The sequence below is a fragment of the Dasypus novemcinctus genome, chromosome X (genome assembly GCF_030445035.2).
Source record: "Dasypus novemcinctus isolate mDasNov1 chromosome X, mDasNov1.1.hap2, whole genome shotgun sequence".
NCBI lineage: Eukaryota > Metazoa > Chordata > Mammalia > Cingulata > Dasypodidae > Dasypus > Dasypus novemcinctus.
This window is the reverse complement of record NC_080704.1, coordinates 161,313,914-161,331,087: the sequence shown is the minus strand read 5'-3', so window position 1 is coordinate 161,331,087 and position 17,174 is coordinate 161,313,914. Positions and strand designations below refer to the sequence as shown.

Genomic DNA, 17,174 nt, shown 5'->3' with positions numbered 1-17,174 from the left:
TTTTTTGTTTGTTTTCTTATAATTTTTTTATTTGTTAAAAGATGCTTAGATTACATAAATGTTACATGGACTATATAGGGGATTCCCATATGCCCCACTCCCAATACCTCCCATCCTTCCCCACCTTAACAACTTAATTCATTAATGTGGTACATGCATTGCAATTGATGAACACATTTTGGAGCATTGCCACAGAGCGTGGATTATAGTTTACATTGTAGTTTACACTCTCTCCCACTCAATTCTGTAGGTTATGACAGGATATATAGTGGCCTGTATCTGTTGTTGTAATATCATTCAGGATAGTTCCCTAGTCCCAAAAATGTCATTGTATCAATTGTATGTTTTAAAAAAAATGTTCTAACCATGTCCATGCACTTTGAGGTCCTGGAGCCATTTTCTTTGTGGATTCTCAGGCCCCAGAACTCCAAAAGGAACCAAATACTTGGCTAATATGGCCACTTGACTCTGCTTTCAACTAGCTGCTTAGGAAGAACTTGTGGAACCTAAGGATCTCAAGGAAAGCCACCGATCTACAGTAATTCAATGCCCAGAGATACATTTTCCTTTCCTTCTCATTGACCAAGGCTCACCCTCGTCTAAACTGTGCAATTTGATTTATTCTTCTGGAATGCCACATGATGTGCCTGTAATAAAACCAAAGGCCACAAGCAATGATTATTCACCTTTTTTTTTTTTAAGATTTATTTATTATTTATTTCTCTCCCCTTACCCCCCACCCCAGTTGTCTGTTCTCTCTGTCCATTTGCTGCATGTTCTTCTTTGTCCGCTTCTGTTGTTGTCAGCCGCATGGGAATCTGTGTCTCTTTTTATTGCGTCATCTTGCTGCATCAGCTCTCCGTGTGTGCAGTGCCATTCTTGGGCTGGCTGCACTTTCTTTTGTGCTGGGTGGCTCTCCTTATGGGGTACACTCCTTACGCGTGGGGCTCCCCTACACGGGGGACACCCCTGCGTGGCGTGGCACTCCTTGCGTGCATCAGCACTGCACATGGGCCAGCTCCACACGGGTCAAGGAGGCCCTGGGTTTGAACTGCGGACCTCCCATGTGGTAGACGGACGCCCTATCCATTGGGCCAAGTCCGCTTCCCTATTCACCTTTTCTTGAGTATACTTTATCTTTGAGGTACAATGTTAAGCCCTTGATAGGATTACTCTCATGTAATCGTCACAACTACCCAGTGAGACATTCTTGTTTTCTTCATTTTACACATAGGGAAACAAACCTAAGGTTCAGAGAGGTGAAATGACTTGCTCACGTCCATGCCTTCGACAGCTATGCTATATCTATATCCTCATCTCTGGTGTTTAAAAAAGCTCTAAAAACAAATACCACACATTAACGAGGCTATGTCCAGTTCTTAAGCAGCTGTTTTTGTTCTTCTGGTTTTTGGACAGCAGTGAGAGTAACAGGTTTTTATTAATTGCCTAAGATAAATGTTTCCTTCCTTTAGCCAAATGGTATTTATAAAGGCAGTCCAAAGTACTTGCATTTTGCTTGTCCATTCAACAGCTCTGGTGTACTTTTGTAAAAGACATGCTTTCAGAAAACTTAACTCAGCGTCATCATTGCAGACCATCCCCTCTTCCTAGCTTATTTCTTTGGAGTCAGGTGCAGTCTTACCTCCAGTTACACAGGCTTCAGACCCAGAATCACGTTTGCCAGCTTCTGTTCCTTTGCCGCTTCACCAGATCAGCCACCAGCCTTATCCTTGTTCTCATTCTCACCAGTAATGCCCCACTTTAGAATCCTATACCTCATGCCTCAAGTCCCTGAAACCCCTCTACTTAAGAAGCATTGCCTGTACCACACCCTGCTTAGAAACCTTCAGTGGTCCTCCATTATGCACAGAACTGGGCCACAGCAAAGGCCTCAGGCTGCCTTTTCCACAGATTTCCCCATGTATCACAACATAAATCCTCTTCCCTCACCTCTATCTTCCCTGTCTTTCAAGTGCCATTTCAGATAGCATACCTCTACAGAGAACCCACTGTTCTTTCCCGTGTGTACTTACTGTCCCAATTAACCATTAACCATTGACTCTCATGTTCGGTTGGGTATGTTCTCTCATATATGCTTATCACCCCAAGGAAATTTTCTCTTCTCCAAGGAAAAATTAATCAGTAATTCTTTGCATCCCTCCATAGGGCCAGCATATAGTTGGCATTTGCAAATATTGCTTGATTGATTATTGAGCAATTGTTTTGTGCCCAATAAGTCAGTTCTTTTGGGAGGAATGCAGAGAAAGAGAATACATGATTGGAGTCTCTTTGTGACTAGAATGTGTTCGTAAAATTATGAAGCCAAGTATGGCTATATACAAAATATTATGGTGTTAGTGACATGCCCCCAGGGACTATGGACTAAAGGAAATGATAAAAGGTTAAGGGCAGTGCATAGAACAGTAGCACCATTATTACTAGGCAGCTTGTTAGAAATGTAGAATCTCATGTCCCTCCCCAGACCTACTGAATCAGAATCTGCATTTTAACAAGGTCCTTTGAGAACTTTGGCAACTGAATCTGTAACTCTGAGATCCTGCCTTGTCTGACGGTTTCCCTCCAGTGATTCTCAAATGGATCTCAAGAATTCCTAAGCAAAACTTGAATAAGTGTTTTGGTTTTTTTTTTTCCTAATTACAAAATAAAAGTTAATTGATAACATTTTCTTGGTTCTAAGATTTCCCCCAAATATATATATATATATTTTCTTAACTACTTATTACCTCTTACATTTTACTTTCCTGTCACCAAATACTTCTTAGTTTTTTTTTTTTTCCTTTTTTTTTATTTTATTTTTTATTGACTTTGTAATAATATTACATAAAAATATATATGTGAGGTCCCATTCAACCCCACCCCCCCACCCCCCCTCTCCCCCCCCCCCCAACAACACTCGTTCCCATCATCATGACACATCCATTGGATTTGGTAAGTACATCTTTGGGCACCTCTGCACCTCATAGACAATGGTCCACATCATGGCCCATAGTTTTGATTAAACATCAGAATCACCTCGGGAGCTTTCAAAAGAAACCTCTGTCCTGATACTCTGATTTAATTGGTCTGGGTGTGGACTGCAGGTACGGGAAAGATTGTAAAGCTACCCAGATGGTTTTGGAAGGCTAGAGTTGAGAACCACTAATCTAGTATAAAATGATATCTGTTTAGCCTATATATACATATATATTTTTAAATTTAAGGCACATGTATCAGTATTGTATGGCATTCTTTAATGAACACTGCATGCTTCAGGTACTTCATCACGTTTGAGAAGCCATGTCCTATGGATAGGTTTGGTCACTGAAGCAAAGATATTAGGGTCTGCTGTGATTTGTTTATCCCAAAGCCATTTTGTCTGTTCCTCATGTTGAGTTTTCAGATTGAGGACTTGTCTTCATATGAGAGCTTGACTGATCTATAATTTCCCAGAGTATCTTTGACTTTTTTAAACAAAGGCAGGCTGTGCAGCCTCCTTTATTTTTACCTTTAAAAACTAATAGTTGTTTGTATGGGTATCTTGAGTCTCAGACATGTGATTGAAAGTCTCTATTGTGCCATTGTTAGAGGCAGCTGCTGCTTTAGAATTTACCATTCAAGGAACCAGATTATTGACTCTTCTTATCTGGGACACTCCCCTTTATGGTATTAAAAAAAAGTCGGTGTCTTAAATAGAAATGTATGGTAGACACAGCATTTTTTTTTTTTAACTTTTTAGAGCCTGGACAGAACATCAGGAATATGGATTAATCATCGATGGTTCCACATTGTCACTCATATTAAATTCTAGCCAAGACTGTGGCTCAAACAATTACAAAAACATTTTCCTGCAAATTTGTATGAAGTGTACTGCAGTACTCTGCTGCCGGATGGCACCATTACAGAAAGCCCAGGTAAGCACGAATATTAATTAATGTTCCATTCTGGATACTTCTATATGCATATGTACGAATGTTCGGGTTTACTTCTTTCTTTTTTTTTTTTTTCCAAAGAGCCTTTATTACCATCCAACTTTTTCTTCCCTGACCTCTTCCTTTTTGTGGTCAGACTCAGAAGTCTTTTCCCATTTTGAATTAAACCTGTGCTCCACCCTGTCATTCCCTCAGACTGGCTGCCCAGTTCCTCGCCTTCCAAACTTCTCTGAGGAGTGCTTGGTGCCTGCTGCCTCCATTCCACTGTTCTTGTCCCATGCGCTCTCCTTCCTCATCTTACTCTATTGTCTTGCCTGGAGCAGAACAATAACCTCCTTGCCCAATCCATTGTACTGCCTTCCATTCTCCCCTTCATTTCTCTACTACATTTGACATTATCAGTTGCATCCTCCTTAAAACTCTCCTCCCTTGGTTTCTGTGGTGGCCCATGGTGCTGACCTTTTTTTTTTTTTTATTTTATTTATTTTTAAAAGATACTGAGATTACACAAAACATTGCACAAAAAATATAAGGGATTCCTATATGCCCCACTCCCCACACCTCCCACCCTTCCCCACATTAACAACTTCTTTCATCAGTGTGGTACATTCATTGCAATTGATGAACACATTTTGGAGCATTGCCACTAAGCATAGATTATACTTTACATAGTACTTTACACCCTCTCCCACTCAATTCTATAGGTTATGGCCGTATATATACTGACTCATATCTGTCATTGCCGTGTCACTCAGGCCAATTCCAAGTCCTGGACATATGCTCATATTATACCTCTTTTTCCCTCTCCCTGACTTCAGTACCTTCAGTGGCCACTGTCTCCACATCAATGATATAATTTCTTCCATTGCTAGAATCACAACAAGTCTATACTAAAGTACCAGTAACGGACCTTTTTTATCCTTCTTTGGCAACCCAATGTCTTTTTAGTTTGTTTTATCCGCTATCTTCTCCTTAATTGTCAGTTTTCTTTAGGGCTTAGTCTTCCCTCTGCTTTTTATTTTATGGTCTCTCTCTGGATAGGGGCATCCGTTTCTCTGACTCCCATCAATATCTCTGGCCCTGACTTTTTCTTAACTCTCATATTTCTCAGTGCCTGCTAGACAGCTCCACATGGATCCCCCACTGCCATATTAAATTCTACTGTCTAAGACAGATCTTAAAATTTTCTCCTCAGGCCAGTTTGGTTTTCCCTTGACTTCATTGTTTCTGGCACTGGTACCATTTTTCTATTGCCCTCTAAGTCTCAGAGCTACCTTTGATCCTTCTCCTTTCCCTCACTCCGTGTGAATTCACCAAGTCCCATTGATCCTGGCTTTTATCAAACAAAGCTCTCATTTTGATACCATCTTTCTAAATCTTTTACTACCAACCTAATCTCAGCCCTTATGACTTCATTAGTCTGATTTCCTTGATTTCCTCCTTCAGTCTGTATCCTAGCACTCCCAGATTAATCTTATTCCATCACTTATGTCATCCATCTTTCATTCTTGCTCAGACATCTTTCCTTCTATGTGGCACTCAGGACCTCAGGCCTGTTCAACCTTAACTTTGTGTCCTCTCTTGTTCCCTTATAAATGAATCATCCACTCCAGTGGGTTTTCCCCCCTTTGTGTTCTATCCACATGCCATATTCAAGCCAATTTCCAAGTCTTTCTCATATCTTTTCTCCATCTGGAATTCTATGAAGTCCTCTGGGCCTAACAGACATTTTACTCATAATAAAACCTAGCTCAAGAGTCACTTCCCACATTGACCTTCTTCACCTGGTTTCTTTGTATTCTTATAGTCCTTGGACTCTCAGTTATGTACTTTCTCACTTCCCTATACACTGTAGGTATTCTTTCATAAATGTTTGTCTTGCTTCTTCAGAATACTTTTCAGCTTCTTCATTTAGAATAGGGGATGGCTATGTCTTTGACTTCTCCTTTACATACACCCTACCCATACAACACCAACACACACCCTGCCCATCCTAGTTCAGGGCATTGTCTCTGTCTACCCTTTTTGTAACCACAGTCCCCATTGCAATCAGAGTCTGTTCTTTTCTTTTCTTCACCTTTCAGAGCCTAGGTTAGCCCCAGCTGTGTCATCAGTTCCTACCAGAACATTTGCCATAGAAAACTGTTCCCCCAGTCAGAGGCTTGCCTCAGTTGTATCTCTTTTCCCTACATTCACTGCCTGCTGCTCAGATTGCTCACTTGGGTTCTGACTACCTCAATGCCCAGACAGAAGTTTCTGAATTCCTGACCCTATGCTGCTTCTCCCACCTGGAATATGGACCTACTGTGGTTCAGTCCTCAGTCTGTTTTATTCCCCTTAACTGTTGTCACTTCTTCCAGGATGTCACCTACTCATCTCATGTCCATAGAGCTGATGTCCAAGTCACTATCACCAGTCCAGATCTTTGGGGCTCAGCCTTCTCTAGAACCTCAACCATCATTTTCCTTGTCTTTTGCTATTTCTGTTACTGAGCTCATTGTACTTCAAGGATTCTAGATTCAAAACCTTGACATGTGTGTTGACTTCTCCCATACCCTACCCTGCTAGGTATTCTTAGTCACAAAATACTGTCTCTTCCAGTGCATTGTCTTTTCCATTTATTCCTTTCTTTCTGTTACCTTTCAAGCCCTTGGAATGCTTCTCTAGTCTCTTTCTCCCCCATCCATGCAAATCTTACCAGTCTTTCATGATTTAGACCAAATCAGTCTTCGTTCAGTAAAATCTTTCCTGGTTTCTCTGGCATTTAATGTCCTCTCCCTTCTTTGACATGACATCATAGGCCTTGTCATGTGGACATTTCAGATGACAATGTCATGTGTTGCTTTGCATGGATATTGCAAATTATCTTGAGTTGTTAATCTGGTCATCTAATTGTCTTGTCTCCATGCCCTACCTCTACATGCTGTCATCTCCTTTTCACATCCCTGCATTTTACTTTGCAGAATGTATTACATGCAGGAATAGCTGATCCATAAATAGTTTTTGATGAAATTATTTCTTTTTTCATGAAAGCTATCTTAGAAGTTGAAGCTCTTAATCTGGACCTGGGGACTTAGTAAAAAAAACACTCCATGCTTACCTACTGAAGTCCTTCATGATTTTACAGTTCATGACCAGATAGCCTTTCATTTTTCCACCAAGATGTGGTTCAATCTTTTTAATCTATATGTTCATGCAGAAACTGTCAGCCTTGGTCATTTTATTTCCTCTTATTACATCCTCCCTGGCTGCTGTTTCTTTCTTGAGGTGCAAATCAGTACTGCTCACAATATAACAGGTGTTCACCAGTGTTAGTTCACCAGTGTTGTAGCCTATCAAAAAAAATCATTTTGGTTTCTTTGCTTTTTGTCTTTGACTCTTTTTACTTCAGATTATTTTAGAAAGAACCAAGTCGAATGGTGGGTTTGGGGAAAGGTGGCATTTCACAGTAACATCATTTTTGTGTTAAATGGGTTTGGAGGTGGGGTTTTATTGGACTGTTGAATACAATTAAAACCTGACTGATTTTCGTTTAAAGCAGAGATTATGGGGTGCCTTAGCTTTGTATAAATTATTTTTAATCACTTCATTTGTGTTGAAAATTAATTTTATTTCTGTTCACTGATGAGAACAATCATGAGGATAGAATTTTTGCAAGGGATTATTTAGCTACTGAATCAATTAAGCTTTTTAAAAGCTGCTAGATTCCAAGTGGTTTTTAGGCATGACACATCAAACAGTCACTGTCTAAAACATTGGCTAGAGAAGGGAGCTGCTTAACCCAATACACGTCCCCCAAGTAACTGCCAGGAGAAGGCTTGAGAGAACCCTGATGCAGAAATGCTTTAATACTGGAGATAAACATTTTGTTCAGTCCCTCCTATGCATACAGCACCGAGCTAGACACTACCATTGACACATCTTAAAGAGACTCAGGTGTAGTAACAGTGTTTGTACACATGTCTTCTGCATCTTTCCACAAATCTCACCACCTTTAAGATGCCCCCCTTAAAATGCTACCTCCAGAAGAGGTATTGGGCTGCAGGAGATTTAATAAAGATGAGTGGTAACCACATAGGACCAAGAATTTAACATTAGACCAGTTCCCAGGCATAAGAGGTGGGTGCACCTAGGGGAGGTAATAGTGTCAGTAGGGAAGAAAAGAGTGGGAGGTGACCAAAAACACTGTTCTCTGACTCCCCCGCTTTTGTTCTGATGGCCCTATACCTGTACATACTACCCCAAATTAGCACACACTGGCACCTGATCAGAAAAACCACAGCAATGGAAAAGGGGGGAAATGTGTTAAACTCTGTTATGGGTATGGGTAAGAAGCAAAACTCTCATAACTCATACAGGCACAAAACCTGAAATAAGTGGGTGCAGGTGTTACATTTTGAAGAGCTGTGTTCTTTGCATCTATGTATCCAAGACTATTAAAATATCTATGTGCCCAAACTACCTATTTGTTTGCCAGGCTGCCATTTACAAGTGTGAATGAGGCATAAACCCCAAATGTCATCCAGTCTCACATTCTGCTTTGACCTTTTCTATACCTCTTTTGTATTTAACGTTTAGATTGTCAGAATGGTGAAGAATTTAAAAGGCAGCCCAATAACACTGTCGATAGGTGATGGTGCCAATGATGTTAGTATGATCTTGGAATCCCATGTGGGAATAGGTAAGAAACATCTAATGACGTGGCAGCTGTGAGATTGCTTTTACGGAGGGTGCTCCTATATTCTAGAGAGATTGTTTTGGATATTCACCTTGAATTTGAAATTGGGAATGATAACTGTGACTCACCTGATGGACCTCATCTGGTCTGATCTTGGAGCATGTTTACTTCAGTGTCCTACTCCTGCTGGGAATATGGCAATACAAAATTAGAAAATAGTTTTACATTGGCCAACTAAAGTGAATTTCCAAAACCTACTGGCAGCACAGTCAACTGTTTTTCTCTCACTTGGATGGTGCGCATAAATTTCCTTAATTTTTCCTCCCCTGGCCAAACTGCTTGCTTAAGTTGCTGCACTGTATCTTGTGAGATTGTTAACTGTTTGGGGCTAAGAAATGATCATTGGTTGATTGGCTTTCCATGTAGCAATATTTATGGGTGCTATGGGTTGTAGTGCTGAATTTCTGTGTTGACCTGTAATGACATCTTTTCTTCTATCGGAACCTTTTTCTCTCTTTCAGCCTGCTGCTAGGCAGCAAACCTAACACCCCAACAAGGTGTTTTGTTGTTTTTTTTTTTTTCGTTTTTGGAGAGTATGAGTGGGGAAGTTAAAATATGGTTTTAGTCTCTTTGGAATTATTGTACTACAGTATGGATTGCCAAATTCTTCTTTCTATTTTCCAAATAGAAAACTTCCAAATAGAAAACTTCCAGTAGTGCTATCTAATATGGAATTCTAAATTCTACTCATTAGTTATCCGGTGTGGAAATGGCCTAAAGTTGTTTGAGTTCATGGTGTACTTTGGCTAATACTCAGTTTCACTCATGAGAGGACGTCACCATTCTCTCATGGTAACTCCTCAGTTTTGAGTTCCTGGATCCCAAGACCTAGATTTCATTCCTGACTTGCCTTAATAGAGCACCCTAGTCTAGTGCCAGCCTCAAGTAAATACTAAGTGCCTTAAAAGTGATGTTCAGGCTTACTTTTTTCCTCCTGATAATTTTTGCCTTGTAAAGATTAAAATAATGATTCTGTTTGTCTTTTCTGTGCTATAGATATATAGTTAAAAATTAATCTTAGTTTTGCATTTTATTGGTAAGTCTCAGTGTCACTGTTAAAGCAGGTTTTGGCTTAAAATAAAAAAGCTTAATAAAGTTGAACCATAACTTTTGTGCAGGTTGAAAACATTAAAATAACAAAACGGGCTGATTATCCTATAAAATACCCTATAGAGATATTCTCTTTTTAGGTATTAAAGGCAAAGAAGGTCGCCAAGCAGCCAGGAATAGTGATTATTCTGTTCCAAAGTTTAAACATTTGAGGAAACTGCTGTTGGCTCATGGACATCTATATTATGTGAGAATAGCACACCTTGTACAGTATTTCTTCTATAAGGTAGGTGATAAAAGAATTGTGATTTAAAGATTACTTAATGCAGTGTTGACTCAATTTAGTCATAGTCATTTTTGCCCCCATTTTCTTTTCTCTTCTGCTGTCTTAGTACTGAAATTTACAATCAAATAAGCAGGGTAGTATGTTTAAAAGATTCAGGAACTAGAAATTTCTTTTGATTCAAGTTTTGGGATGAATTTTTTTTTAGAGCAACTTTATTGAAGTATAGTTTAGATACAGTAAAATGTGTTCATTTAAGTTGTATATTTCCATGAAGTTTTGACAAATGTATATATCTAAATGTATATAAATACCATTACCAGAATTTAAAATAAAGCACATTTCAATCATCCAGATATTTACCACGTCCCTCTTCCCAGTCAGTGTCCTATACCCCTTGCCCTAAGAAATTGCTAATGTGATTTATATTACTTTATAATACAGTGTAATATATAATATAATTCATAGCAACAGATGGTGTAGCAGTTTGATATGGTTAAGAATTCCAAAAATAGTTTTTGGATTATGTTTGTAAACTGGTCTGTACCTGAGTGTGATTAAGTTTTGATTGGGCCACGTCATTAGGGCGTTGAATCCCCACCCCTTGGTGCATGGGAACTCACAGATAAAAGACATGGCAAAGAACAGATTTGAGGGGTTTTGATATTGGAGTTTTGATGTTGAAGTTTGATGCTGAAGCCTTAAGCCAGAGCCCCAGAGAGTAAACACACAGAGGAGAGAGAAGCCAGCCCCAGGAAGAGAGGACCCCTGATCCCAGGAAGAAGCAAGCCCTGAAAAGAGAGGAACCCTGAACTCAGAGAGAAGCAAGACCCTGGAAGGGAGGAACTCAGGAAGCCTGAACCCTCACAGACATCAGCAGCCATCTTACTCCAACATGTGAAAATAGACTTTGGTGAGGGAAGTAACTTATGCTTAATGGCCTGGCATCTGTAAGCTCCTACCCCAAAAAAATACCTTTTATGAAAAACAACCCATATCTGGTGAATTTGGTACCAAGGAGTGGGGAAGTGCTTTTGCAATTACCAAAATGCTGGAACGGTTTTATGTAAATGGATAAGGGATATTTTTTGAAGGAATTGTAAGATGCTTGGAAGGAAAAGATGACAGTGCTTTGAAGAGACTGTTGATAGCAATATGGATGCTAAAGAGACTTTTTATGATGCCTTAGAATTAAATGAATCTATAATTGGAAACTAGAGGACAGATGATCCATGTTTTACAGTTGTAGAGAACTTAGCAAGAGTAACTCCTGGTGATTTATGGAAGGCAGAATTTGAAAATGGCAAGCCTGGGCATTTAACTGGAGAAATTTCCAAAGTAAACCTAGAGATTGTGACTTGGCTTCTGCTTGTAGCTTATAGCAGAATGCTAGATGAGAGAGAGATGCTGAGGACTGAACTGTCAGGCACAAAGAGAACAGGAACTGATTCTGGAAATTCCAAGCCTCTGAAAATCAAGCTCCTAGATGAAAGTGCCCCATTGGAGGACTTAGCTAAACTTGGAACTTGTAAATCAGGATTGAAGATGCAGTTATCTAGGAAAGATTTTTGGAAAGTCTTACTCTCTGATGGCTTGGAGCCCTGCTTCTTGCATGCTAAACCAACAAGGTTTTTTAGAGAGCTGTATGAACAAAACCACCATCAGCTTGGACTAAAAGGGACTTGGAAAGGAGAGATTGAGGAGAAATAGCTTTAAGAGGAAAACCATGGAAGCTGAGATCTGGAATTAAGACATCACCTTGGGCCAAGAGAGGTGCTCCACCCATGTGTACAGAGAGGATGAGTTTGCCCCAGCAATTGAAGAGGGTGGATGTTCCTGCCAGATGTTCTGGGAGAGTTTTGCTGCCCCAGGATACAGATAGGGTGGAGCACATTCCCCAAGGATTAGGGTGGTTAAGATCAGCACCCCACAGGTCTGAGAGGGGTGGACCTGTTCCCAATTGATTAGGGAAGGCCAGATGGTCAACTCGTTGCTCTGAGAGGGTTGAGCCTACATGCCAAAGGTTAGGGAAGGCCAGGTGGTCAGTTCATTGCTCTGGATGTGTTGAGCCTGTTTGCCAAAAGGTAGGGGGAATGTTGTCTTTCACATTACTGTACTGGGGGAGTTAAGACTCTAACCCAAAGATTGGGTAAGGTGTGGCAACCACCCAAACACCCTTGGAGGGTGAGGTCTGGAGCTTGGTCGACACCCAGATGCTTGACGAGGGTGGAACCAAGAAATTGGCCATTGGGCAAGCATTGTGGAAAGGGTGGATTCCCATAAGTCACCAAGGAGAAGAAACCATCCTCTTAAGAATGACTCTCATACTGAAATCGAATGGAGGATGCCCTGCAGGTTTACTGAACTATAGAGGACCCATGACTCCTGTTTCCTTCCCAATTTTTCCTTGTTGTAATGAAAATGTTTATACTTTGTCCTTTTATGTATTAGAAATAGACAAATTGTTTTGTAAGTTTCAGAGGTCTATATCAGACAGGTCTTTGCCCCAAGACAAACTGTATTTCTGTAAATTGATTGTGATATGATTTAGTACTTGCATTTTTACTGATTTAAGGATTTTTTCCCAAATATTGTAATGTCTTTTTGGAATTCACAGGGTGGAGTGTAGCAGTTTGATATGGTTATGAATTCTAAAAATAGATATTGGATTATGTTTGTAATCTGGTTTGTACCTGAGCATGATTAAATTATGATTAGGGCTTTGATTGGGCCACAAAATTAAGGCATTGCCACGTCATTTGTCTCCACGAAAGGGTAGGGACTCACAGATAAAAGACATGGTGAAGGACAGAGTTGAGGGGTTTTGATATTGGAGTTTTGATGTTGGAGTTTGATGCTGAAGCCTTAAGTCAGAGCCCCAGAGAGTAAGCATGCAGAGGGAAGAGAAGCCAGCCCCAGGAAGAGAGGACCCCTGAGCCCAGGAAGAAGCAAGCCCCAGGAAGAGAGGAACCCTGAACCCAGAGAGAAGCAAGACCCTGGAAGGGAGGAACCCAGGAAGCCTGAACCCTCACAGACATCAGTAGCCATCTTACTCCAACATGTGAAAATAGACTTTGGTGAGGGAAGTAACTTATACTTAATGGCCTGGTATCTGTAAGCTCCTACCCCAAATAAATACTCTTTATAAAGCCAACCAATTTCTGATATTTTGTGTCAGCACCCCTTTGATTGACTAATTCAGATGGACTATATATAATTCATGGAGTGATGGGCTATATAATATATAGATGAGTTTTGTCTGTTCTAGACTAGAACTTCATATAAATGGAATATATGTATTCCTTTTTTAAATAAAATTTTTTTTTAAGGTTTTTAAAGTAACATTTATTTTTTTTTCATATTTTATTGAAATATATCATTTTTTTCAAATTTTATTGAAATATATCATTCATACAAGAATATAGATAAACAGTAAGCATATAGTAAAAGTTGTGAACTTACAAAGCAAATGTGCATATTATCATACAGGGCCCTCACACATCTTCCTACCACCCATACCTTGCAGTGTTGTGAAATATTTGTTACAGACTATGCAAGAGCATCCTCAAAACATATTTACTAACTATAGTCCATATCTTACCTTCGATGTGTTTTACTCCTAACCCACCCAATTATTAACACCCTATATTAGTATTATATATATATATATATATATATATATATATGTTCAGGAGAAAACATTCTCATATTTGTCCTGTTTGCTGCAGTCCACCATCCACCGCTGGATTCCCCATGTTATACAGTCCCATGCTTTGTACAAATCCATTCACAGTCATATGTACTCCTTTTTGTCTAGCCTATTTTACTTAGCATAATAATTTTGAGCTTCATCCATATTGTATCATGTATATGATAGTCTGTTCCTTTTTATGCTGAATAGTATTCTGAACCACTGTCTTTTCATGATGGAATCCTGTTTTCAAATGAAATTGTGCAGAAAAAGCAGGTTGAAGCAGGAGGACCTTGACTGAAGACTTGCTGGAGCCAGGGCTCTTCCCTTGCTCATTTTCCCCGTCTGCCCCAGGGCTTCCTCAGAGCACAATTGGGAATCTGTGACTATAGTTTAGGCCACTTGTTTTATGCCTAATGCAGGTGAAGTAAATGGGCTAAAACAGGCAAGTCATTTTAAGCTGTTAGAGGCCGGAACTTGGGCTTGTCTCCTGAGTTCTGTTAGGTAGAGTTTTGTTTTTATAACCAATTCTTCATTTTGAAAGAATTTCAGACTTTTAAAAAGTTGGAAAAATTAGTCAAAGATTTCTCAAACACCCTTTCCCCAGCTTTTCCAACTGTTAACATCTTTGATGACCACAGCATAGTTACAAAGATCAGTAAATTGATTTTAATTAGCTAATTGCTATAGTCTACCTACCTGATTCAGTTTAGCCTATGGTCCCACTAATGTCTTTTCATGGTGCAGTATCCATTTCAGGATCTCACCTGCCTTTGGCTATCATGTCTCCTTAGTATGTAATATGGAAGAGTTCCTGTCTTTCATGATCTTAACATTTTTGAAGAGTACCAGCCAGTTTGTACAACATCCCTTAATTTAGGTTTATCTAATATTTGGTCATTATTAGATTTGGGTTATGAATTTTTGGCGTGGATACCATAAAAGTGATGTCATAATCTTTTTGCTTTATATCAGGAGGCACATGTTATCAGCATGCCTCACTAGTGATAGTTAGTTGTGATAGTTTGGTTTTGATGGCATTTGGGATTTTTTTAAGACCCTTCAAGTTTGCTTTGTGTAATTTCATTTGTAAAGAGGATTTAGCTACTAAAATAAATATTTTATTCTATACTTTTTAATGTTCCATATTTATTTATTTATTCTATACTTATTATTTATTTTGTGGCTCAAATTGTTCTAGTTTTTGGCTGTTGGGAGCCTCTGTGTCCTTTCAATATTTTCCCATCAGTTTTTGAGGATGCCCTTATATTCTGGTACCACACAGTGTTCTAGGCTCATCTTTTTTATATATATATATTTTTTATTTATTTTTAAGACATACATAGATCATACAAAATGTTACATTATAAAAATATAGGAGATTCCCATATGCCCCACTCCCCACACCCCTCACTCCTCCCACATCAACAACTTCTTTCATTAGTGTGGTACACCAATTGCATTTGATGAACGTATTTTGGAGCACTGCTACATAGCATGGATTATAGTTTACGTTATAGTTTACACTCTCTCCCAGTCTATTCAGTAGTTATGGCAGGATATATAATGTCCCGCATCTGTCCCAGCATTATCATTCAGGACAACTCCATGTCCTGAAAATGCCTCCATATCACACCTCTTTTTCCCTCTCCCTGCCTTTCAGCACCTCCAGTGGCCACTGTCTCCACATCAGTGATGGAATTTCTTCCATTGCTAGTATCACAATACTTCTATATTAGAATACCACTAAGTCCACTCTAGTTCATATTTTATTCTCCAATCCTGAGGACTCTGGGATGGTCTTGCATACTCTACCTCTTAACTGAGAGAGGGCTTAGATCCCACATGGCTAATGGATGGGATACTCCTGCTTGCAGTTGTAGACTCTATTCCTTAGTGTGGTGGTTGTCCATCCTCACCTCCTCATTAGCTGAGTCCAATGAACTGGAGAGTAAGTTTTGCAACTCCTCTGAGGCTCAGGGCCCAGCTGACACATGGCCAGCCCAGAGATTCAAGTCTCCTGGACATACACCCACTGACCCCAGCACCAACTACAAGTTCAATAAAAGGGACAGAAGAGGCATGTGTAGAGAAGTCACATCTGAATCCAACTCAGTCACACATGGGATCACAAATTCCAAAATAGGGCTCATTGGCAAGGCACCAAACTCCGGAACCATCTGCCATGACTGTAAGGACCTGGGTGTCTCTGTAGCCTCTATGCTCATCTTGTATTTTTCCTACCCTCTCCCTGAATTCAGACATTTCTCCAGGAGATACCAGTTCCTTTTACTTCAGAATGGTATTTAGAACCCAACATCTGAATGCAGTTGTGTTATTGCTGCTGTGCTGAAATTGGTTCTAGGCCTTCTCAGTGGACAGGGGTAGGAAATACATACAGGTATGCACAGAAATTTATTTATATCTATGTGCATATATGTGTGTACATGCACACATATGTTGGACTGGAATTGAAGTATTAGTCTGGAATTTCAGTCCAGTATCACAGGGTTCATTCTGGCCTTTCTCTTTTCCTTATTTGTAACTAACGTTTCTGACAGTGAAACACATGGCTCGCATTTCTGGCTTTCTTATCCATAGTATTGACCCTGGTATACGCCTAAAAAGTAGGTTCAGAATTGCTAACTCAACTCCAGTGCAAAACCATCTGACTAACTTGAGTGCAGTATTTGTGTGCATTTCTTTTTGTTGTTGGCCTTAAAGAATACAGTCAAAATAATGCTTTCCAACATTACCTTTTTTTCCATTTCCACCACTTAAGTGTGGTTATGTTATTTATTTGTGATGCAGTTAAGTTAATTTGGTTTTTAGTATATTCACTGTGATGTGCATTTATCACTACTGTCTAATTCCCGGACATTTCCATCACCCCACAAAGAGTCCCTGTAGCTATTTGTAGTCAGTCCCAATACATATTGTTTTGTACTTTGCCTTTTTTTGCTTACTAATTTTTGGGCATTTTTCTCACACAGTTAAATATTCCTCTAAAACACTTAGTTATACAATATCCCAAGCCCCTATTTTTGGATATTGCTTCCCTATAATATAATGGTTTTCTTCTTATCACCAAGTATTAGAGTACATGTTAGACTGAGCCTGGGTGCCCATTAATGTCTACCAAGGTAAAGAATTTAGTAAATTTCATAATTAGAACCCTATTTGTAGGTATACTGTCAAGCATATGTTCCAGTTTTAAATGATTGAAGCAGATATGGTATTTTATTTTATTACCCTTTATTTCATAGGTGGCGAAAGCTCAGCAACCACTTTTATATATCATGTTCTCTGATCAACCCCAGGCCTTATTAACCTTATAGATATTTTTTATAGCTAAATAAAAATGAAATTGTGGGGAAACGGCTGTGGCTCTATCAGTTGGGCTCCCGTCTACCATATGGGAGGCCCTGGGTTCACATCCCAGGGCCTCCTTGTGAAGGCAGGCTTGCCTGCATGCTGCGGAGA

The 17,174-nt window shown here is 39.5% G+C and overlaps 1 protein-coding gene across 2 annotated transcripts in view; it reads left to right on the top strand.

Annotated features, from left to right (window-relative positions):
• Positions 1-17,174, top strand: part of ATP11C (ATPase phospholipid transporting 11C) — a 211,215-nt gene that overhangs the window by 154,946 nt on the left and 39,095 nt on the right. For both annotated transcript variants that reach the window (XM_058291552.1, XM_058291550.2), the window contains exons 20-22: positions 3,737-3,911; positions 8,508-8,610; positions 9,858-10,003. In XM_058291552.1, the coding sequence (XP_058147535.1) occupies positions 3,737-3,911; positions 8,508-8,610; positions 9,858-10,003 (424 nt within the window). The remainder of the gene's footprint in view (positions 1-3,736; positions 3,912-8,507; positions 8,611-9,857; positions 10,004-17,174) is intronic.